General features: G+C 43.6%; 1 protein-coding gene across 2 annotated transcripts; it reads left to right on the top strand.

The window, feature by feature from the left end:
• The first annotated feature begins 6,012 nt into the window (after nucleotides 1-6,012).
• Ube2z (ubiquitin conjugating enzyme E2 Z) lies at nucleotides 6,013-21,931 on the top strand. Of its 2 annotated transcripts, XM_026386719.2 has the most exons (8): nucleotides 6,013-6,440; nucleotides 8,392-8,464; nucleotides 10,648-10,835; nucleotides 13,329-13,440; nucleotides 18,336-18,448; nucleotides 19,449-19,539; nucleotides 19,633-19,738; nucleotides 21,755-21,843. In XM_026386719.2, exons 1-7 carry the CDS (start codon nucleotides 6,118-6,120, stop codon nucleotides 19,723-19,725), a joined length of 993 nt encoding a protein of 330 aa, XP_026242504.1. In that variant the 5' UTR covers nucleotides 6,013-6,117; the 3' UTR covers nucleotides 19,726-19,738; nucleotides 21,755-21,843. The 2 variants fall into 2 exon arrangements, with proteins under 2 accessions (XP_026242504.1, XP_026242503.1); XM_026386718.2 differs by lacking the exon at nucleotides 19,633-19,738 and having other exon boundaries at nucleotides 21,755-21,931.
• The last annotated feature ends 1,121 nt before the right edge of the window (nucleotides 21,932-23,052 follow it).

Here is a 23,052-nt window from a genome sequence, read left to right as displayed (position 1 = left end):
AACCCAAATTGGGCCTTGTGCATTGTCCCATGTCTGTAATCCCAGCAACTTGGGAGACTAAGGAAGGAGGATCACAAGTTCAGGTCTGCCTCAGCCTAAGCGACTTAGTGAGACCCTGTCTCAAAAATAAAAAATAGGGCTGGGGATGTGGCTCAGTGGTTAAGTGCCCCTGGGTTCAATCCCCCATACCAAAAAATAAAATAAATGAAAAATAAGAAGGTCTGGGGATGTAGCCCAGTAGTAAAGTGAAAGTGTCCGTGGGTTCAATTCACAGTACAAAAAAAAAAAAAAAAATGGAAGTGTGGTTGGTAGGATCAAGGAGTCCTTGGGGGTCAGAGAGGATACTCCCATATCCATAACATAGGTTCTTTATGTAGCTTCTGTGATCTACAGGTTGGTACATGGATGGGACCATTTTCCTTAGTTCAAAATATTTGTAAGTGAATACAGAAATGTATTGTTCTTGGGAGAGGGACTTATTTTTATTCTTAGAGGGCAAAAACCAATTAGAAACCGGGGCTAGGATGTAGCTCAGTGGTAGAGTATTTTCCTAGCATGTGTGAGGCACTGGGTTCGATTCTCAGTACCACATAAAAATAAAAATAAGTAAAATAAAGGTATTGTCCATCTACAACTAAAAGAAAATTTTTAAAAAATAATAATAATTAGAAACCACCACACAGTCACACCTGTGATCCCAACAACATGTGATGTTGAGGCAGGAGGATCACAAATTCAAAGCTAGTCTGGACATCTAGTAGGTAGAGAATTGGGATGCTGCTAAGTCTGGACAACTTAGTGAGACGTTTTCTCAAAAATAAAAAAGGTCTGGGGCCAGGCATGGTGGCACACCTCTGTAATCCCAGCAGCTCAGGAGGCTGAGACACGAGGATCGAGAGTTCAAAGCCAGACTCAGCTACAGTGAAGCACTAAGCAACTCAGTGAAATCCTGTCTCCAAATAAAATAGAAAACAAGACGGGATGTGGCTTGGTAGCAGAGTGCCCCTGAGTTCAATCCCTGGTACAAAAAAAAAAAAAAAAAAAATGTAGCTTAGTGGTACAGAATGTCGCTTAGTGGTAGAGAATCCCTGGGCTCAATACTGCAACAACAAAAAAGTAAGAATATTGAGGGACAGCAGTGATCTGAACTCCAGGACACTTGTCAATCTATCCTTTGGGGGAGAGCACTTGCCACGAGCAAGGTGCTACCAAATATTGTGGCACCAAGAGATGGCTCAATGCAGGGTAGGCTCAAGCTGGGGAGTAAAAAGAGGGTTTGATCCAGGTTCTTCGGGGAAGACTGCTCAGACATCAACCTTCAGAGGCCACAGGAGTTGCTCTAGGAAGCACACTACTGCCCTCTGGCAAAGTTGCCAATGGAGAGCAGCCAGGTGTTGCCTTGGAAAAGTCAGTGAGCACTAGAAGCGCTGTCAGCTTACCTTGCCCTCATTCTCTGGCCCTTCTTCTCCCTCAGCTTCAAGGCCCCAGATTAAAACTCCAGGTGGTGAGCTGGTCCTTTAAGCAGCTGTGATCCTCTGTAGTCCTTCTCAGGCCTTGACTCGCAGTTTTTTTGTGCAATTTTAGCTCAGCCCTTCAAAAAGAAAATGGGCATCCCTGAGGAAGAGGAAGTAGAGGAAAAATCCTAAAAAGACCTGTGGCCAGGGGAAGGGCAACTGGCAACTATGTCCTTATTTCACTGAATGGCAGGCCCTAAAGATACAAAGATAGGTACCACTGCTTCCAGTCCTAGAGGAGGTCATTGAGTGGCCAGACAGATGAGTAACCAAACTACTAAAATAAAAAAAGTGGTATATGCTATAAGAAAGGTATGAGTAATCAGCTCTAAGAACCAAAGGAGGGGGCTGGGGATATGGCTCAAGCGGTAGCGTGCTCGCCTGGCATGCGTGTGGCCCGGGTTCGACCCTCAGCACCACATACAAAACAAAGACACTGTGTCCGCCGATAACTAAGAAATAAATATTAAAGTTCTCTCTCTCTCACCCTCTTTCTTTAAAAAAAAAAAAAAAAAGAACCAAAGGAGGGAGTAATTAAAAATGACTAATTAATAATAATATGCCTAGAAGTGTTAAAGGCATATTAACCTTAATGTATTCCAGCCAGCCTTGAAGGATAAGTAAGAATAATAAGAGTAAACAGTTATCGAGCATTTACCTTGGCCAGTCACTATGCCCATTCATTGTCACATTATCCCTTTTTAGTAGCTACTGTTATTTTCCCAGTTTTACTAAAGAGGAACTGAGGTTCAGAGAGGTTAAATAACTAGGATTTTCTTTGTACAGTAAAGGGAAGATTATTCCAAGTTAAAAAAAAAACAAAAACAGGAACAAAGGGCCGGACACGACTCTGCACACCTGTAATCCCAGTGGCTCAAGAGGCTGAGGCAGGAGGGCCACAAGTTCAAGGCCAGCCTCAGCAATTTAGCAAGGCTACCTAAGAAACTCAGCGAGACCCTGTCTCTAAATAAAATATAATAAAGGGCTGGGGGCTGGGGATGTGGCTCAAGCGGTAGCACACTCGTCTGGCATGCATGTGGCCCGGGTTCGATCCTCAGCACCACATACCAACAAAGATGTTGTGTCCGCCGAGAACTAAAAAATAAATATTAAAAAAATTCTCTCTCTCTCTCTCTCTCTCTCTCTCTCTCTCTCTTAAAAAAAAGGGGTGGGGGCTGGGGATGTGGCTCAGTGGTTAAGCACCCTAAGGTTCAATCTCTGGTACCAAAAAAAAAAAAAAAGGAACAAAGGCTCAGTAAAGAGAAAGGAGCTGGACAGGTGAAGGTGTCAGTTATTTGTGTAGTGCTTGCCACTTGTCAAAGCACTTCTGGAAATGTCACACTTAATTGTTAGGAAAACCTTGAGAGGTAGGAATTATCACCATTGTATAGATGCAACAACAGGCTGCAAAGAAGGAAAGAGTATGGATCAGATTAAAAACTTGAACCTCTTTTTTCTGAATCTGTTTGTTATGCCTCATCACTACCATACCTTGCAGTTGAAAACAATGGTGCAGCAGTGAGGAGACACACTGAGGGATCCTCTCACACTACAGGCCATCTTTGGGCATCTGAAGTCTCTAGCCATGAAAGAGCTATGGTGTATTTTTATTTGTTTTCTTTCTATTTTGTACCAGGGATTGAACCCTGGGGCGCTTAACCACAAAGACAGCCTCCAGCCCTTTTTGAGACAGGGTTTTGCTAAACTGCTTAGGACCTTGCTAAACTGATGAGGGTGGCTTTGAACTTGAGATCCTCCTGCCTCAACCTCCCAAATCACCGGCATTACAAGCATGCACCACTGTGCCTGCTACGGAGTGTTTTTTTGTGGCACTAGTGATTGAACCCAGGGGCGTTCATCGCTGGGGCTACATCCCCAGCCCTTTTAATTGTTTTTATTTTGACACAGAGTCTGGCTAAGATGCTAATACTGGACTCAAAATTTATGATCCTCCTGTTCCAGCCTCCCAAATACAGGGATTACAGGTTTGCACCACTGTACCCCAACTGGTTTTATTCACTTTTAAAGGAGTTCAGAACTGAGCAGTGGCACATATCTGTAATCCCAATGATTTTGGAGGCTGAGGCAGAAGAATTCCAAGGCTGCCAAAGTGCAGTGTGTAATCCCAGGGGTTCTGGAGGCTGAGGCAGGAAGATCAAGAGTTCAAAGCCAGCCTCAGCAATGGAAAGTCGCTAAGCAATTCAGTGAGACCCTGTCTCTAAGTAAAATACAAAACAGGTCTGGGGAAGTGGCTCAGAGGTTGAGTGCCCCTGAGTGCAATCCCCAGTACCATTAAAAAAAAAAAAAAAAGAAGAAGGATTACAAACTTGAGGCCAACCTGGGCAATTTAGTGAGCACTGTTTCAAAATAAAAAATAAAAAGGGCAGGGGAAGTAGATGTAGCTCTGTGATAGAGGACCCCTGAGGTTCAGTCCTCATTACCACGACCAAAAAAAAAAAAAAAGTGAATAAACCATATCATTTCAATAGGCATAGATGCACAGCACAACATTCAAAAGGTATGAGAAGGTATATTTCCTTTGACCCAATTTGTCAGCAACCACACCATTCAGAGGCAACCACTGTTGGTAGTTTCTTTTGTATTTTTTTCACTAATATTCTGGCATCTTTATTACAGTGATAAAATGTTATACCAACAAAACATAAAGTCTGTATAAACTAGTATATTGGTTCATTTTACTTCATTAGGTACTTAGATTAAGTACCTAAGCTATTTCAAGCCTGGTACTGGGTTCATGGATAACAAACACATGGCTTAGAGCCTCAAAGATGTGTGTATATGATGGGGGTGGAGAGTGATATGAGGCAAAGAACACCAAAGGACCATAAATAGTACAAGGTAAAATATAGTAAATGTGGAAGAGTTCCAAGTAGTGACAATGTCACATAGCAGTTTCAATTTGTTTTCTGGAGTCAGACAAATTTGGCCTAGAGCCCCAGTCATTATGCCACTTGCTCTCAGAGTAACCTGTGTAAGTGACTGAACTTCAGTAAGCCTCTGTTTTTCCATCTGTCAGAACAGACTAATAATAGTCCTTACATCATAGGGTTGGTGAAAGAAATAAGACAAAGCAGATAAAGAACCTGACATTGGGCTGGGGTTGTGGCTCAGTGGCAGAGCACTTGCCTAGCATGTGTGAGGCACTGGGTTCGATTCTCAGCATCTCATATGAAAAAATTAATAAAATAAAGGTCCATCAACATCTAAAAATAAATAAATAAGAACATGACATTAAGCATTCAATAATGTAAAAAATAATCTTTTACCTCTCAGTAAATATTGGCCATTAATATTCTGGTCCACAGTCCATTATTGGAAATTAGCAATACTCTGAAAAGCAGATTAAAAAAAATTGGTAGCAAACTCCAAAGTGAGGCTAATAATCTTTTTTTTTTTTTTTTTAAAGAGAGAGTGAGAGAGGAGAGAGAGAGAGGATTTTCAATATTTTTATTTTTTAGTTCTCGACGGACACAACATCTTTGTTGGTATGTGGTGCTGAGGATCGAACCCAGGCCACACGCATGCCAGGCGAGCGCGCTACCGCTTGAGCCACATCCCCAGCCCCATTCTAATAATCTTAACATTCGAATATGTACCCAAACAAGTATGACCTTTCTACACTTCACTGCAGAAATATCAGTGTATTTGTTTACTGGGTGCTGCCCCACGCCTCCTAAGTATCTCACTTTAAATTTCTGAAACAACATCTGGCACTTCTGGTTTCCAGACATTTTGAGTATGTATGTATGTATTATTAATTAATTAATTTATTTATTTTTGGAAGGCCTGTTTTTCTTAGTCCATAGGATTATTTCTTAAGGAATCCTCGAATGATTTATTCAGTTCTTGTTTCCTGTAGATTAAAGGATTTCTTGGGAAGAAAAAGTGCTGAGTTTAGGAGTCAGGCCCGATTTTCCTTCCTTTTTACCAAGCTCCTCTAGGTCTGTTTCATTATCCCCAGGACAATGCCTAGTAACATTGTGTGGCCTTTAGTAGGTCCTTCATAAATACATGTTGAATAAACTGAAACGAGGTGGCTTTTCATTCGTAGGTTCTGATTCCGTGCTCTCCAGGTTCTGCCCCAGGCAGGGGGGCAATGGTAGCCTGCCCTTGGTGGACGACCGCGCTGGGAGGGAGGATCAATCACAGAGCCTATAGGATAACAGGATCCCTAGTCCTACCCCTGGGACACGTCTGAGGGAGGGTCGCTCTAGTTAAGGGAGGATATGACTTTCCCCACCCTCGCCTTTTAACTTCTTCTCCCCTTTCCACACTCAAAAATGAAACATTCCACGGAGCTAGGCTCTCAGCTCCTCCCGCAAGACGCAGTCCTAGCGCGGGCCCAGAACCCTCACTGGCCCGCTAGTTCCCCCTCCCCCGCCTGGAGGACCGTAGGTGGACGCTCTTGCAGAGCGCCTCTCGCTGGTCGGGGCGGGGGTGGGAGGAGCCAGCGCCGCCCAGGCTAGGGAACCAGAGGGTGGGGACACTCTGGCCCGGCTCTCGGTGGTGCGGGAGCGGGCGGGAGCAGCGGCCGCTCTGGTCGGCGGACGTGCTGCCGAGCAGTCCCGGAAGCGAAGCAGCGATGGCGGAGAGTCCGACTGAAGAGGCGGCGACGGCGACGGCGGGTGCCGGAGCTGCGGGCCCCGGGGCAAGCGGCGTTGCTGGTGTGGTCGGTGTTAGCGGTAGCGGCGGCGGGTTCGGGCCGCCTTTCCTGCCGGATGTGTGGGCGGCGGCGGCGGCGGCGGGCGGGGCCGGGGGGCCGGGGAGCGGCCTGGCTCCGCTGCCCGGGCTCCCGCCCTCTGCCGCTGCCCACGGGGCCGCGCTGCTTAGCCACTGGGACCCCACGCTCAGCTCTGACTGGGACGGCGAACGAACCGCACCGCAGTGTCTACTCCGAATCAAGCGGTGAGCCGGGGTTTTTCCTCCCCCAGCCCCGAGTTCCGGGGCTCGACCTTCCCTGCCCCCCCACCCTTCCTCACTACAGCTCACCCCTGCGGCCCAGTTCCCAGCCCAAATCTTGCCAGCCCAGTGCACCGGGTCCTAGTCACTTCTTCCCCTTCCCACCCCGCCCCTAGCACCACAAGCCCTAAACCCCTTCTCGCTAGCCCAGGTCGACCCCGCCCCTCGGCAACCTCCGGTGAGCCCTCAGGCTCCGTTCCGGACACCCTCCCCCACACCCCTACCTCCCGCCCGAAACCCGACCCCTTCGCGCTTCAGTAACACCCCCTCCCGCCCTCCGCGCCGCCCCTCTTCCCTCTTCCCCTCCTCACACTACCTAGATGCAGCCCGCAGGCCCCACCCATCGGTCCCCCCTGGTCTCTTTTAGAGCCGGGTTTGTAACGCACACTCTGCTTCCTTTGCCCTGGGGTACACTCGAGCTATCCTTGGTTTTACCCTCTGTTTCCTAAAATCCCCACCACAAAGTCCCTTTCCTTGGGCTAAATCGCTGCCCTCACTCACCCAGATCTTCCCTTTAACCCCTTTTCTGGTATTCCAAAGCTGTCCACTCTCTCACCTGTTCCCGAAACTCAGGTTCCCTTTCCCTCAGTGTCACTCTGGATTGTAATAGCCCATTCAGAACCTTCATTCTTGTATTCCCCCACACTCTGCCGGCGTCTTCTGGTTAACTTTTGTGAAGTGGATGTACTCAATTTAAATATAGGAACAAAGGCCTAAGTCCTTTCTGTACTTACTTGTTGGGTGACTGATCTTAGATCATCATTTAGTAGGTAATACGTTTTGCAAAAATGTTTAGTATGTACTTATCAAATGGGAAAAGAGTAGTACTACCAGTATTAAAATCTGTTTCCTCATGACCAGACTGATCCCATTCCCCCATGACAGAATCCTCATCTAGGTATTATCTCCCACGTTTCAAGTTTCTTAATATGTCTCTCTACCTACTTTTCAAGGTTGTAATGAAAATTAAACATTACAATGTGTGTAAAGTACCTGGCACAGTGCCTGACACAGGATGCCAACTATTGCCATCTCTAACTCAAACTCAGCACTCAACTCTGACATTCCTTCAGCCATTTCATTCCTGGTACATCTTTGAGTTTAGCTCATACTTCTTTGGCTCTGATCTGTCACCTTTTTACACTTTTTATGCCCCTACCCACCCTAGCAAGTCCCTAGATATTTCCTCATATAGAATGTGTTTTTTTTTCCCTTCGGCCTGTTGGTCTCAACTGTTCCATTCCTGTTGGTGGTATGACCTAGAAGTTCTCTCATCTATAGTAGTCACCATGTGTTATCTTCCAGATGTGAGATTCTAACGATATCAGAGGGTCCCCCTCCCCAGCCTGAAAAGATCTCTACCCTATTATTCCCTTGGGCAAGAAGATCACTGATAATCTTGCTTTCTGTGGCTTGCTTGTTCATAAAATTACCTTGCCAATGAGGGGTCCACTGTATGGTTTATGGAATTAGTTTTTTAGTGGAGTTAATTATGCCTTCCCAGTTACTAAAAACGATCCTTATTTTGCATTCGGTATAGTACCTGGGAATCTTGGAGGTGGGAAGTGAATGAGTCGCCATGTGGGAGGAAGTGAGAGTAAATGGGATGTGGCTTTTCCAGGGTGATATCTGATGCCATTGGGATCTCTGATTTCCCCCCCAACTCTTCCTACCCTCCCCCTAAAGAAACAATGCCCCTTTGATAATAATTTGCTGTCTGCCTGCCTGACAAGTACTGAAATTTCTCAGCCAACAAGGCAGTACAAACATTTGTGGTACCAAGTACCACTTTCTCCAACCTGGGCTTCAGTGAGGTGATAACAGCTGTCCTGCTCAGGGGATTCCCTTTTTCCCTCTTCCCTCACTCCTTCCCCTACCTCCTCTTGGTGTTATACAGGGATATCATGTCCATTTATAAGGAGCCTCCTCCAGGAATGTTCGTTGTACCCGATACTGTTGACATGACTAAGGTATGTAACTTGATGGGGGGTTGGGGGTTATTGGGAAATGGGGCCCATGGCGTTGGAAGAACCTAAAAGAGATTATTCAGCTTACCCCTCTGGTTATAAATGAAGAAATCAAGACCCCAAGAAGATAGGTGGGTTGTCTGAGGACATATAATGAGGTAGAACAGATCCTTGATCAGGTATCTATTATCGGGATGCACATAAAAACTAGTTGGCTTGCAAAATCCTGGTTTATGCCTATTGTCCCAGCTTAACTATTAATAGGCCACTCTTTCCCTCTTAAAATGTTCTAGTCGGGCTGATAAATTATATGATCACCCTATCCATTGTACTACACATACTACACAGCTCTTTCCTGATCTTGCCACTCTTGACTTACCTGTGGTAATGTAAATCAGATCCAGGGAAAGTTGGGGATAGGGTCAGCTTGGCTGAAGTGTTTGTGGAAAAGGGCCTTTTTTAGATGCCTATCCTTATTGGTTGTTGTTGAATGTCCCTACTACCCAAAGACCATTCCTCTCATCCTCCACACAGATAGAAAGCTTAATACATAATGTCTAAAATTCCTCTGGCATAGATAACCAGGTTTCTCTTATTGAATGCTCTGACCTCAGGAGTGAATTCTCACATAAACTGGTGTTGGGGGAAAATTAGATTGTTTAAATCTAGTGTTAAGTGAAAACTCAGTTTCAGATTTCTTAAAGTAGAAATTCACTTTTTATATTGTTGGTATATTCTTATTTTGAATAAGCTTCCCTTTAACTTGATTTTTTTTTTCCTTTTTATGTGATTGGGAATGTATTTCCTGGGACATCTTGTGTCTCCAGTCAAATATTAGTGTTAATATGTTGTTTCCTGGGGATCCCAGAATTGATGCCATGTTGAAATCAGTTGAGTTTGCTATTCCAAATAATTGGGGGCTAGAATATAACCCAAGGTGTTACCAGGGAAAGATAGGGACTACAGCTTGAGACATGGGATTGATTGCAAGGTCCATTTCCTCTTTGCTGTTTGAATTCTGAGCAGACTTTAGGAACTTTTGAAATTGAAATATAACTGAGTCAGTTTAGGTTTTCCTGCCTTTAAGAAGGAAAATCATGGTCAACAATTAGGGCTTAAGGAAGAAGAGAATTTAGTGTTCTGTTTAAGAAATGCTAATTTTATTTATTTATTTTTTAACCAGCAGTGTTGGGGAAAGTTCTGGGAATGGTCTAATGGTCCTGAGTGGAAGCTTAGTTTTTCCCATTTTTCTCAGGTGTATGCTGCCTCAGTCATATCCTCCAAAGTAGGTTTGATCCTCTGTGGAGGAAGCAAGTGGACAGACAACTTAGATATCATTGTAATCCTCAGGTTTACACTGGCACTGGTGCTGTGGCCTCCAATTCCTTTCCTCTTTTCCATTCATCATACCTTCCCTTCATGCAACATACATGTGGGGTGGAATTGCATCATATGCACATTTAATCTAGGTAAATGCAAACATACATACGCAATAAAATATGTATGGCTTTCTTAAAAATGCTAACATTACATTTTACAGACCCATATTATATTTTTTTACATTGATATTCTTTCCATTTGTTGTATGTAAAATTGATAAGGGATGTCCATAGAAAAACCATGTTTTGCTGGGCATGGTGGTACAAGCCTGTAATTCCAATGGCTTGGGCGCTGAGGCAAAATGATTGCAAGTTTAAAGCCAGCCTCAGCAATGGTGAGGCACTAAGCAGTCTCTAAATAAAATACAAAATAGGACTAGGGATGTGACTCAGTGGTAGAGTGCCCCTGAGTTCAATCCCTGGTAACCCCCCGTCCCCCTCCCCCCCCCAAAAAGAAAAGGCCTGGGGATGTGGCTCAGAGGTTAAGTCCCCCTAGGTTCAATCCCTGGTAACAAAAACTGTGCTTTAAGGGAGGGATACTAGGGGTGGTTTTTGAATAGATTCAGTTTTCACCTTGGGCTCTTAACTTTAGAACATGACCACTGACTCAGATGCTGCTCCATTATAATGTGATTTTAAAAATTTCAATCTGTATGTGAGTACAGGATGTTCATTCTGCATAGTGAGGATATGGAATATGGACACCAGATTATGAGCCCTGCTTCTGCCAGGGGTAGCAGGTGGAAGCCAGGAGGGGTTGGGGTCGGGCATCACCTCACAATTTTGAGATGGGGTTTTATTTTGCAGATTCATGCATTGATCACAGGCCCATTTGACACTCCTTATGAAGGGGGTTTCTTCCTGTTCGTGTTTCGGTGTCCGCCCGACTATCCCATCCACCCACCTCGGGTCAAACTGATGACAACGGGCAATAACACAGTGAGGTTTAACCCCAACTTCTACCGCAATGGGAAAGTCTGCTTGAGTATTCTAGGGTAAGAGGAGACTTCTAAGTGGCCAAGTTGGTTGTTAGAAAATAATTACTGTAGGGACACCCTTTATCAATTCTCCCAAGAGTGGTAACATTACTGGTGTTATACCAGATACAAAGGAGGGAAGTTAAATTATTACATACAAAAGGGATTTCTTATGAAATGGTTCTCAAAGCATGGTCCCTGAGCCACAGCAACAGCATCTGCGGATTCAGGGCCCCACCCCAGATCTACTCTTATCAGGAACTCTTGGGTGGAGCTAGCAGTCTGTTGTATCCTCTAGTTTGAGAACCACTCCCTTAGGGGACTAGGGCCCTATTCTGAGAAAGGCTGCAGATATGTGCCATTCATGATTGTGGATGTCTTTCTTGAGTCTTTCAATGAGTGGCTTTGGAGACAGCAGAGGTGATGATAATGGTTATAATTTAACAATTGAATGAAAATGTCTGACATTGAAACTCATGTCAGATATGAAATAAAACTATGTCTTCCTGAAGATTTTGCTTCATGGAGTTCCCATTTATTCCATCTTATTGCCTTTGTGAGTTAAAAGCTCTGAATGAAAATTACTTCTAGCATACTGTGGGTTGGTCTTTTTGTTGTGGTCTGAACTTTTCTGGAGTGGACAACAAATATAGGTTGAAGGTTGAGAAAGTTGTCTAGACTGGTGATCCTGTTTTCTTTATTCCTGTCAAGACATTTCCAGGTTTGTGTGGGGTTTAAAAGGAAGCTGAAGCATACCGAAGATATGATTCGTTTTTCTAGACAGAACTTTCCCAACTCCAGGGATATGTTCTGCTGTGATTATGGCAGTGTGGCAGTCCTTTAAATGAGGTTGTCCTTAAAGAAGTTACTTAATAAAATAAAGTACATAATTGTCTGCGCTTGTGGAGTGGTTGAGCATGTGTGTGTCTATGTATCTCCCCCATGGTGGAAAAGAAATTTAGTCATGAAATTTGTTCATGAAAGTGTGTTGTAATAAGTTCTTCCTCATTAGGCCAATATGAAGCTCCTTGGGCAGACACCAACTCACAAGAGAAACAGGGAAAGTAAAGTGGTAAGGTGAAAGCAGCAGAATTGTGTTGTGTGGAAAAAGAGAAGTTACCCTGAAATTGAAATTTTGCCAAGCCAGACACGGTGGTACACACCTGTAATTCCAGATCCTCAGAAGGCAGAGGCTGAGGCTGGAGGATCGTGAGTTCAAGGCCAGCCTTGGCAACTTAGAACCTGTTTCAAAAGTTTAAAAAATTTTAAAAGGTCTGAGGGAGGATATAGTTCAGTGGTAGAGCACCACTAAGTTCAACCCCTTTACTGTTAAAAAATGTGGCTCTTGCAGAGTGCTTGCCTGGCACATGTGCAGCACTGGGTTTGATTCTCGGCACCACATAAAAATAAATAAATGAATAAAGGCACTGTGTCCATTTTCAACTATACATACATACATATATATATATATATTTTTTTTTTTTAAAGAAATTTTGCTATGAAGAATCAGAGTCAGTCAAAAATCCCTACGTGATCTTAATTGACTATATTATCAGCCTCATTGCTTCCCTCCCTATCTAGAAAAAATACTGGGCCGACCAAAAAAAGGGGGGAGTGAGAGTTGACTCTATTGATTTGAATTCCCAAAATGTAAAGTCATGGAGAGCAGGGGTAGAGTTCCTAGGGAAGCAGAGCTAGAAGAGAGCAGGTTGGAAGCACTTAAGTGCAGCCTCCAATGAACTTACAATTGCTTGTAAGTAACTTAGGCCTTCTTTGCGTGTAGCAGGGAAAGGACAGTGGCTGGTTAACTTGAATAAGCCAGTCCTGGCTGAGGTTTTGTTCAGCTTTCAGCTCCAGTGCCATCTTGTCAATAGAGCTAAAATTAAATGTTATTAACTGACTTCTTAATACTTGATTAGGTTTATAAAAGGAGCAGCTTTGGTATTTATCTTCATGTTCAAGTTGTTTTCTACATATATCCCTTTTCTCTTCCTCCTCTGGCAGTCTCATGTGGTCTTCAGAACACTCATTGAGGGCTTGGTACAGAACTCTATCCCTGATCATCAGTCCTACCATATGGCCTCTAACTAGATGGTTTTAGTCACCTGTGTGCTTCTTTGCTCAATTGCTTTCCCCTCGCTGACTCAGCCATTACCTATAAATAAATAAATAAGCAAGCTTTTTGTGGTCCACAGAGATTAGCATTTAGACACGTTTAGAGTTATTTTATTTTCTTAACTTCTTTCATTTTGATATGGTAGCTTTTCTTGGCTACAGTTTCCTTTCTAGCCCAAAGTTACCTTCTTGCTTTTTTACCCTCTTCTGTCCCACTTGATATGAGGATTAGACAGTTCACTGATTTTTAGCGAATGAGGTTGAGAAAGAGGCTAGGAATTTCCAGAATATTGATAGTGAAACAGAAACTTATGGTGAGTCACTACCATGGTGCTGCTGCTGTCAGTGTTCCCTGGTTATTCTCTGCCTTACCCTTTTCCTCTGCTGTGTTTGCAGTACATGGACTGGCCCTGCCTGGAGCCCAGCCCAGAGCATCTCTTCTGTGCTCATCTCTATCCAGTCCTTGATGACCGAGAACCCCTACCACAATGAACCTGGCTTTGAACAGGTAAGACTAGGTGGGCCCAACCCTGGGGTATGCTATATTGGATGTTCTGAGAAGCCAGGCATGGTGGAACACACCTGTTATCCCATCTGAGGGAACTGGTGAGACTTTGTCTAAAATAAAAAATGTAGCCAGGCATGGTGAAACAGGACTATAATCCTAGTTGTGAGGCTGAGGCAGGAGGATTGGAAGTTTAAGGCTAGCCTTAGCAATTTAGCAGGGCCTTAAGTAACTTAGTGAGACCCTGTCTCAAAATTAAACATAAAAAATTCTGAGGGGGCTGGGGATGTGGCTCAAGCGGTAGCGCGCTCGCCTAGCGTGCCTGTGGCCCGGATTCGATTCTCAGCACCACATACAAACGAAGATGTGTGTCTGCCGAGAACTAAGAAAAAATAAATAAATGTTAAAATTCTCTCTCTCTCTCTCTGTCCCCCTCTCTCTCTCACTCTCTTTAAAAAAAAAAAAAAAAAATTCTGAGGATGGGGCTGGGCTTGTGGCTCAGCGGTAGAGCGCTCACCTAGCATGTGCAAGGCCCTAGGTTCAATCCTTAGCACCACATAATAATAAATAAAACAAAGGAATTGTGTCCAACTACAACTAAAAAATAAATATTAAAAAAAAAATCTGAGGATGGGCTGGAGTTGTGGCTCAGTGGTAGAACACTTGCCTTGAATATGTGAGGCACTGGGTTCGATTCTAAATACCACTTGTAAATTTAAAAAAAGGTCTATCAACAACTAAAATGAATAAGTAAATAAAATTTTAAAAAATTCTGAGGAGGGGCTGGGGATGTGGCTCAAGCGGTAGCACGCTCGCCTGACATGCGTGCAGCCCGGGTTCGATCTTCAGCACCACATACCAACAAAGATGTTGTGTTTGCCGAGAACTAAAAAATAAATATTAAAAATTCTCTAAAAAAAAATTTTTTTTTGAGGATATGGCTTAGTGGTTAAGCACCCACCAGTTCAGTCTCCAGTACCTAAAAATGTAAAAGACTAGGAATGTTGGTCAATGGTAGAGCACTTGCATAGCATGTAAAAGCCCAGGGTTTAATCCCTAGTACCAGAAAAAATAAGTTATTTGAGAAATCTTGTCTTTTCCCTCTCTCTTTTTACCTGGCATGACTCTATGAGTTGTACTTGTCATGGAAAGAGGAAAAAGGGAGTTAACATGTATGTTCCTTAAGAATGAATTATTTCATTTGTAAGAATTACAGTGATAGGGGCTGGGGTTTGGGGCTCAGTGGCAGAGCACCTGCCTTGCACATGTGAGGCAGTGGGTTTGATCCTCGGCACCACATAAAAATCAATAAACAAAATAAATATATTATGTCCATCTATAATTAAAAAGTACTTTAAAAAAATTACTGTTGGGGCTGGGGATGTGGCTCAAGTGGTAGCGTGCTTGCCTGGCATGCAAGTGGCCCAGGTTCCATCCTCAGCACCACATACGAACAAAGATGTTGTGTCCGCTGAAAATTAAAAAATAAATATTAAAAAAAAATTCTCTCTCTCTCTCAAAAAAAAAAAAAAAGAGAAAAGAAAAAGAAATTGGAGATTATCAGGGATTTAATAAAGAACCACAAACCTTTTTTTAAAAAAAAATTACTGTGATACTGTTAAGTATTTGACTTGTATTAGTCTACACAGTGGAAGTCAGAGGAGTCGTTTAGAATTAATTCTGAGCCTACTTTGGGGGTTGTTAAAGCCAGTGGATTATTCAGTATACCTAATTCTGCAGCATCCCCTTAAGGTACTCCTGAGTGACTACTGCCAAACCAGATGTTATTCTGGAATTTTGAAGTACTATTACCTGTGGGGCCAAAAGAGCTAATCATTAGTTAAGACAAGAATTTTAGCCAGGCGTGGTGGCACAAGTCTATAATTCCAGCAGCTCGGAAGGCTGAAACAGAAATATCAGTTTAAAGCCAGCCTCATCAATGGGGAGGTGCTAAGCCACTCAGTGAAATCCTATCTTTAAATAAAATACAAAATAGGGCTGGGTCTGTGGCTCAGTGGTCGTGCCCCTGAGTTCAATCCCTGGTACTACCCACCGCACACCCCCCCCACCAAAAAAAAAAAAAAGGACAGAAATTTTTGTCAGCACTGCTAAAGAGAAGGCAGAAAACACATTTTCCAAGGGTTTGCTGTTTGCTAGACACTCCCAAGATTTTTTATATAATTTCTTGTTTAATAGCTTTTGTGTTTTATTTCTGTGTGTGTGTGTGTGTACATGTGCACGTGTATGCACATGTGTATTTGGAGCTGGGGATCTAACCCAGGGCCTTGTGCATTTTAGGCAAGTAGTTGTTTAAATTTTGTGGTAACTCTGAGGCATGTATTCTTTCCATTTCAAGTCAACTAATAGTGGCTCAGAGAGATCATTTAACTATCACAAGGACACAAATGAGTGTAGGACTCAAAATTTACACTCGAGCCCAAATTCTGTTTCTGTTCAATTACTCATGAACACAGGAAAAAAGTTCCAGTTATGTTCTTAAAAGAAAATAATTCCAGGGCTGGGATGTGGCTCAAGCGGTAGTGTGCTCGCCTGGCATGCGTGCTGCCCGGGTTCGATCCTTAGCACCACATACAAACAAAGATGTTGTGTCCGCCGAAAACTAAAAAATAAATATTAAAATTCTCTCTTCTCTTTAAAAAAAGAAAAAAAAAGAAAATAATTCCATTTCAGTGATTAAAATAATTTTTGATTTTTTTTTAATAACTATTTTTGGTGCTGGAAATCAAACCCAGAGCCTCAAATTTGTAGCATGTCCTCTACAACTGATCTACACCCCAGCCATTAAAATAGAGATCACAGAGACCTGAACAAAAAGGAATAAATTCCCTTTAAGAATGAAGAAAAATTGGGGCTAGGGTTGTGGCTCAGCAAGAGAAAGTTGGGCCAGCAGGGCGCTGGGTTTGATCCTCAGCACCACATTAAAATAAATAAAATGAAGACCCCATCTCTAAATAAAATATAAAAAGGGCTGGGGATGTGGCTCAGTGGTTGAGTGCCCCTGGGTTCAATCCCCGACACCAAAAAAAAAAAAAAAAAAAATCTTTGCCCCTTTGATTTTGTAGTAGAGCAGTTTAGAAACCACCATAGTAGGCTGAAGGTATATGTCACTTTCCTAGTCATCATGTTTTTATCAGAGTCCTAGACTCTAATTAGGAAGGGACAGAGAACAGTCTTAAAAATCAAAGAAAGAGCCAAGCACAGTGGTGTACATGCCTGTAATCCCAGTGGCCCCAGGAGGCTGAGGCAGGAGGATTACAAATTCAAAGTCAGCCTCAGCAATGTATCGAGGCCCTAGGTAACTTAGCGAGATCCCGATTCAACATAAAAAGAGATTGGCTCAATAGTGGAGTGCCCCTGGTTCAATCCCAGGTACCAAAAAGAATTAAAGGAAAAGAGGCCCTGTTCCCTTTCATTAGCACTTAGACATTCATAGAAGCTTTCTGGGCCAAATTTGGAGTTTTTCAAAATCTCACTTTTATTCCTGATACATTTATTATAATAGAGGGTTCAATGATGGTGGAACCCTACAGACATGGAAAGGAGTTAACCAGAAGTATCCTTCACTGGTTAATCCCTAAAGGTTTTCCACACTGAGACTCCTAATGTCATCCTTTCTGTCCCACCATTATTTCATTCTATTTATTCATTTATTTATTTATTTGGTATCAGGGATTGAATCTAAGGGCATTTAATCACTGAACCACATCTACAGTCCCCCCCCTTTTTTTTTAGAGATACACACAAGAGTTCATTTGTCAGAGCTAACAAATAAAGGCCATCTCTCCATAGACGGAGAGGGGCAACACAGGCTTGGGGTTGCAGACTTTTATGGGGGAGGATCAGGCATTAAAGCTGGTTGAGTCCTAATGTGGGCAGTTAAGCATCTCTAGCCCTTTTTATTTTTAATTTTGAGAAAGGGTCTCACTAAGTAGTGTAGAACCTTGCTAAATTGCTGAGGCTGGCTTAATACCATCCTCAGCTTCCCAAGCTGCTGGGGTTATACCATGTCTGACTTTTGGCTGGGTGGGGCATAGGAAGATTTGTTTGTTGTTTTGGTGGTGTACTGACTTAAACATGCTAAGTATGGACTTAAACATGCTAAGCACGGATTTAAACATGCTAAGCAAGTACTCAACCCTGAGCCACTCAATCCAGCAATCACTGTTATTACTACATGTGGTTATTGCTCACTTAATTCTTTCCTCATGGTCTTTTTGCTTTGGGTTTAGGAAAATTTGATAGATCTAGTTTACTGATTATAGGACCTAGTTTTTTTTTTTTTTTTTTTTAATCAGGATGGGTATTGGTATACATGGGGAATATCTCAAAGGATTAAGCCAGGCGCAGTGGTGTGTACCTATAATCCCAGCAATTCTGGAGCTTGAATTAGGAGGATCACAAGATTGAGGCTGGTCTTGGAAATTTAGGGAGACCCTGCCTCAAAAATTAGACCTGTAATCCTAGTAGCTCAGGAGGCTGAGGCAGGAGGATTGCAAGTACAAAGCCAGCCTCAGCAACAGTGCTAAGCAACTCAGTGAGACCCTGTCTCTAAATAAAATGCAAAATAGGGCTGGGGATATGGCTCAATGGTTGAGTGCCCCTGGGTTCAATCCCCAGTACGAAAAAAAAGAGAAAAGAAAAACAAATTAAAAAGGACTTGGGGTGTAGCTCAGTGGTAGAGCACTCCTGGGTTTGATCCCTAATGCGAAAAAATAAAAATACAAAAAAAAGTTTAGTTGTTCTTCATGGACCTGCATTTAAAAAGATATCTTCTTAGTTCACTTGCTTGGTTCATTTACCCATACTAATCCCGATATCTCTTCTCATTGACTATGCCTAAAATTTGTATTTGATTATTGATATTTGTCAAATTACAGGAGAGACATCCAGGAGACAGCAAAAACTACAATGAATGTATCCGACACGAGACCATCAGAGTTGCAGTCTGTGACATGATGGAAGGAAAGTGTCCCTGCCCTGAACCCCTAAGGTATGTGTCAGAAGGGCTGACTGGGCATTCATTCCTCTTTTGGGTATTTAGATGGTTTGTACATTTGAGGATCTTTGGGGCAGAGTCCATGTTGAGAGAGAGAGGAAAAGGAAGAAAAGATGGGGCTCATGCTTTTAAAAAACAACTAGTTGCAAGATACCCATGAGAAAGTTTCTGAACTTTCTCAGTTCTTCTACAGTGCCAAGTTGGGTAGGAAAGGCAGTCTGCGCCTTCAGGGAGCGCCCCCCCCCCCCCTTTTTTTGTAGTTGTAGATATACAGAATGCCTTTATTTTATTTGTTTATTTTTATGTGGTGCTGAGGATCGAACCCAGTGCCTCACGCATGCTTGACAAGCGCTCTACCACTGAGCCACAGCCCCCCAGACCAAGGAGCCCAATTTTAATGAAGGCTTGAACATATAACTATTCTATAAGCAAGAGAGGTATGATTGTAAAGTGTTCAAGTTTATTCCTAAGTGCTAAAACTAAACGAACAAAGTTAATTTTTGAGAGAATTTTGAGTAAGGTTTGGGATTAGGTCTGGCCTATGGAAACAAAGATTGAAAATGTAACAAGTTGTTCTGGGCATGGTGGCACATCCTTGTTATACCAATGGCTCAGGAGGCTGAGGCAGGAGGGTCGAAAAAAGCCAGCCTCAGCAACATCAAGGCACTAAGATCTATGTGGGAAATCAAATCCAGTCTTGGGAATTCTAGCTATTTAATTTGGTATTAAGATTAGATGGTGAGCCAGGTGCAGTGCTGCACATCTGAAGTCCCAGCAGCTTGGGAGGCTGAGGCAGGAGGATCACAAGTTCAAAGCTAGCCTTAGCAATTTAGCAAGGTTCTGAGTAATTTATTAAGACCCTGTCTCAGAAGAGGGTTGGGGATGTAGTTCAGAGGTTAAGCATCCCTGGATTCAGTTATTGGTACAAAAAAAGATTAGGCCACAAAAGGGGACCTATACCTCTAGGTTTCTAACTTCTGTACTTGTTTTCTAGAGGGGTGATGGAGAAGTCCTTCCTGGAGTATTATGACTTTTATGAGGTGGCCTGCAAAGATCGCCTTCACCTTCAAGGCCAGACTATGCAGGTAACACAGCCTCTGCTGCTAATTCTAGAAGCCCCACCCACAGCAGACCATGGACACCCCCCTCCCCAAAGGTGACATTCACTTCTCTTGTAGAATGTCACAGCTAAAAGGAACCTGTGTCATTTGAGGAACCTTGGCCCAGAGAGGAGACTGATTTGCTTAAAGTCATGTGGAGTTGGTTCCTAGTTCCTGGCATAAAGTAGGTACTCAGGGTAGGATCTTCATTGTCCTACTTTCTAGGCTGAAACTTCTTCCCTTCTTGGTCGATAGATTTTTCAACCCAAGAACTTTCAACCCTCTCAGAATTTTAGGGACGATAAAAATCATTATTGGAATTTTATCCCAAGCCCTAAGAAATCACAGAGAAAGCTTAGAGAAACAGTGGCTGTGCAGTGTCATATATTAAGGTTCCTGTTCCAAAAATGGTAGCCAGTTATTCATTCTCTGCCTTACTGGGAAAATGTGCTCTGGCTTCCAGTAAGAATGCAGATTCAGGCTTGTTTTAATGAAGAGATTCTTACTAATCAAATAATAGATGCAGTCACCTGGTTGGTAAGAGAGTGAGAACCCTCTTGCCTGTAGGAGCATTTCTTGTGTCTTTGGGTCATTCAATAGTGGCCTTGCTTAGAAATGGATGACTTGGGTAACTAAGATCTCTTAGGCTTTCTCCAGCTTTGTGCTATTTCTACCCACTACACCAACAACAGTAGAAGTAGATGTCTTGTTTCCTCAGTGCTGCTCATAGATTGTAGCTCCCCTATTCTGCTTTCAAGGTCTTCCCACTCACCTACCTTACTTAAGTGCAAAGGACAAAGCAGGTTCAGAGTTAACACATTTCTTGAACCTTTTTTGAGAATATACTATGATGTCTGCCCTAGTTTATTTGCCATTAGGAGTTCTCATTACTGATGTCCAGCAACATTACCAACCTTTAGTCCCTGAAGGAAAAACAGCTTTTGATGAGGAATGGATAGGAGGGCCCGTATCTGGGGAGGAAGGGAATAGGGGGAAATGGAATCAAAGACAAAAGAAGAAAGATGTGGAGAATTGACAGATCCACCATAAGAGTGGAACTTTGCCTTTGAGTAATATAATCTTCATGAGTGTAAAGGTGGGCTATGGTCATAGTTACTGTAACTATTACCCAATGGTACCCTGCTGTGAGGGTAATTATAAGATAGAAATGTGGGAATAGGACCTGGGGTGTAACTCAGTGGTAGAGCACTTGAGTAGCATGTATGAAGCTCTGTGTTCAATCCCTAGTGCCACCAAAAAAAAAAAAGTGGGAGGGATTTTTGTGAGAGGAGAAAACAGGAATTTTATAACCTTTTTGACTACCAAAGAAGTATTTAAACCCTAGCCATACTATTTTGCTGCCAAAGTCCCTCTACAGCATTTTAAACTCGTGTGTGTGTGTGTGTGTGTGTGTGTGTGTGTGTGTGTGTGTGTGTGTACACATTTATGTCCTTTGTTCTAATCATATTATTTTTGAGACTTTGAGGACAGTTAAACCTTTCTATGAAGTGTTTAGAGATCTTTGATCTAGAATGACAAGGACTGGGTGGCCCTGGAGTGATGCCCAGAAACCTTGACAGGAATGTACTGATGAGTCTCTGGGGAAGAGTACCTGTGCTTATCTGGAAGTCAGAACTCTTATTAAATTCTAGACTTGCCTTTTTTATTTTTAACTGGGGATTGAACCCAGGGGCATATTTTATCACTGTGCCCATCACCAGTCCTTTTACACACACACCCCTAGGGGTGCTTATCCACTGAGGGTCTAAGTTACTGAGACTGGTCTTGAACTTGATCCTCCTGCCTTAGCCTCAAGGGATTGCAGGCATGCATGCCACTGTGCCCACCACAAAGTGTCGTTTTTGACTATAGGGAATGAAAGATAATTGTTCCCCCTTTGGTTTTATGTGGTGCTGAGGATCGAACCCAGTGCCTCACTCATGCTAGGAGAGTGCTCTATCTCTGAGCCACAACCCTAGCCCCCTGCAAACACATTTTAATGTCAGCCCAGGCTAGACCTATTTGGGTTAATAAACATGCCATAGCATTTAGGACTGTTTGGGTCTCCCTGTACAGCACAGTGCCCTCCTCTGTTCCCATGACTCAGAAGGTGAGTTTGCATTTCACATGGGCCCAAAACTGGTCACCAGGCTGAGCCACCCAGACTTGTATCTTCCATCCCCATCTCCTTTCCCCACAGGACCCTTTTGGAGAGAAGCGGGGCCACTTTGACTACCAGTCCCTCTTGATGCGCCTGGGACTGATTCGTCAGAAAGTGCTGGAGAGGCTCCATAATGAAAACGCCGAAATGGACTCTGATAGCAGCTCTTCTGGGACAGAGACAGATCTGCACGGGAGCCTGAGGGTTTAGACCCTGCTCCCCCTCCCCTCCCCCCACCTGAGAGTCCCAGCAAAGTCCCTTCCCCCACCCCAGGGATGGAGAGGCACTGTGTATCTCCCTCCAAACGTGACGTCATTCTGCAAGATGGCAAGAAGCAAACTTGGATCCCAGGGTGTGGGAGTGGGGGGCTATTCCAATCTGACCTCCTTGGCGCTGGAGCACCTGGGGCTGTGTTCATCTTGGATCAGGGCCAAGGTACCTTTACAGGATCATCTATGACGAGGGCCTCTGGCAAAACAAAACAACAAACACACCTCTCTGCAAGGCCAGCTCCTTAAGGTTTAAAGACAGAAATTTCAGTTCCAAGAGGGAATGTGCCCAAATGATTTATGGGGATATCTGGAAGGAAGCTTTGGGGTAGGGGGCTGTTTGTGACACTTAAGCAGTCTGGGTGGTTGTCTGTGTCTGTCTTCAGTCTTGAAGCAGGGCTTCCCATTGCCCTTATCCTCCGTGCCCCCCTGCCCCTTTATCTCCCACGGGCCAGCATAATTTTGTTTTTCCTAATTTATAGTCACTGTTCTAGACAGACCAAAGAGAAGGAACAGTGGTGGAGTCTAGGCTGCTGATCAGTAAGCTTTACCTAGCACCTGAGCACCTTTCTCCCCTACCCCTCGTTCCCTTGCTCTTTTAGGTTTCAGACAGAACATAAACAGGACCAGGACTGAACCAGGTCTTGGTGAAGCCTGCACAGGCACCGTGAGAAGCCGGAAGTACTGTGTGTTCCCGCAATCACTGATTTGAAAAGTTCCCAACACAGGCAGCTGCAGTGTGTATGGGATTAGAGCCACTACATAGAATAGTCTCTTAAAGATTTTCTTAAGTACTAGTCACAATGAGGATATTTTTTCTTGGGGGTGGGGTAAGCAGGGAAGACTGATGCTAGTCCTTATTGCATTTTGTTTGGCTGACCTTGTGTATTTTCACCCCAGTCTGTAGTCCCCTACCTCACTTCAACCCCCAGGGAGCAGGAGTAGCCAATGGCAGAAGGGGATCTGGGCTGGGACTCTAGAGACTCCTTCCCCTCTCTCCCTTCCCCCTCCCAGCTGCTCTTTGTCACTGGCTCTGATGGGTGTTTGCCTGGCTGTGTTGCTTCTCTA

The sequence above is a fragment of the Urocitellus parryii genome, chromosome 7 (assembly GCF_045843805.1).
Source record: "Urocitellus parryii isolate mUroPar1 chromosome 7, mUroPar1.hap1, whole genome shotgun sequence".
Taxonomy (NCBI): domain Eukaryota; kingdom Metazoa; phylum Chordata; class Mammalia; order Rodentia; family Sciuridae; genus Urocitellus; species Urocitellus parryii.
The sequence above is the reverse complement of the archived record's forward strand: the minus strand, read 5'-3'. Positions and strand labels throughout refer to the sequence as shown.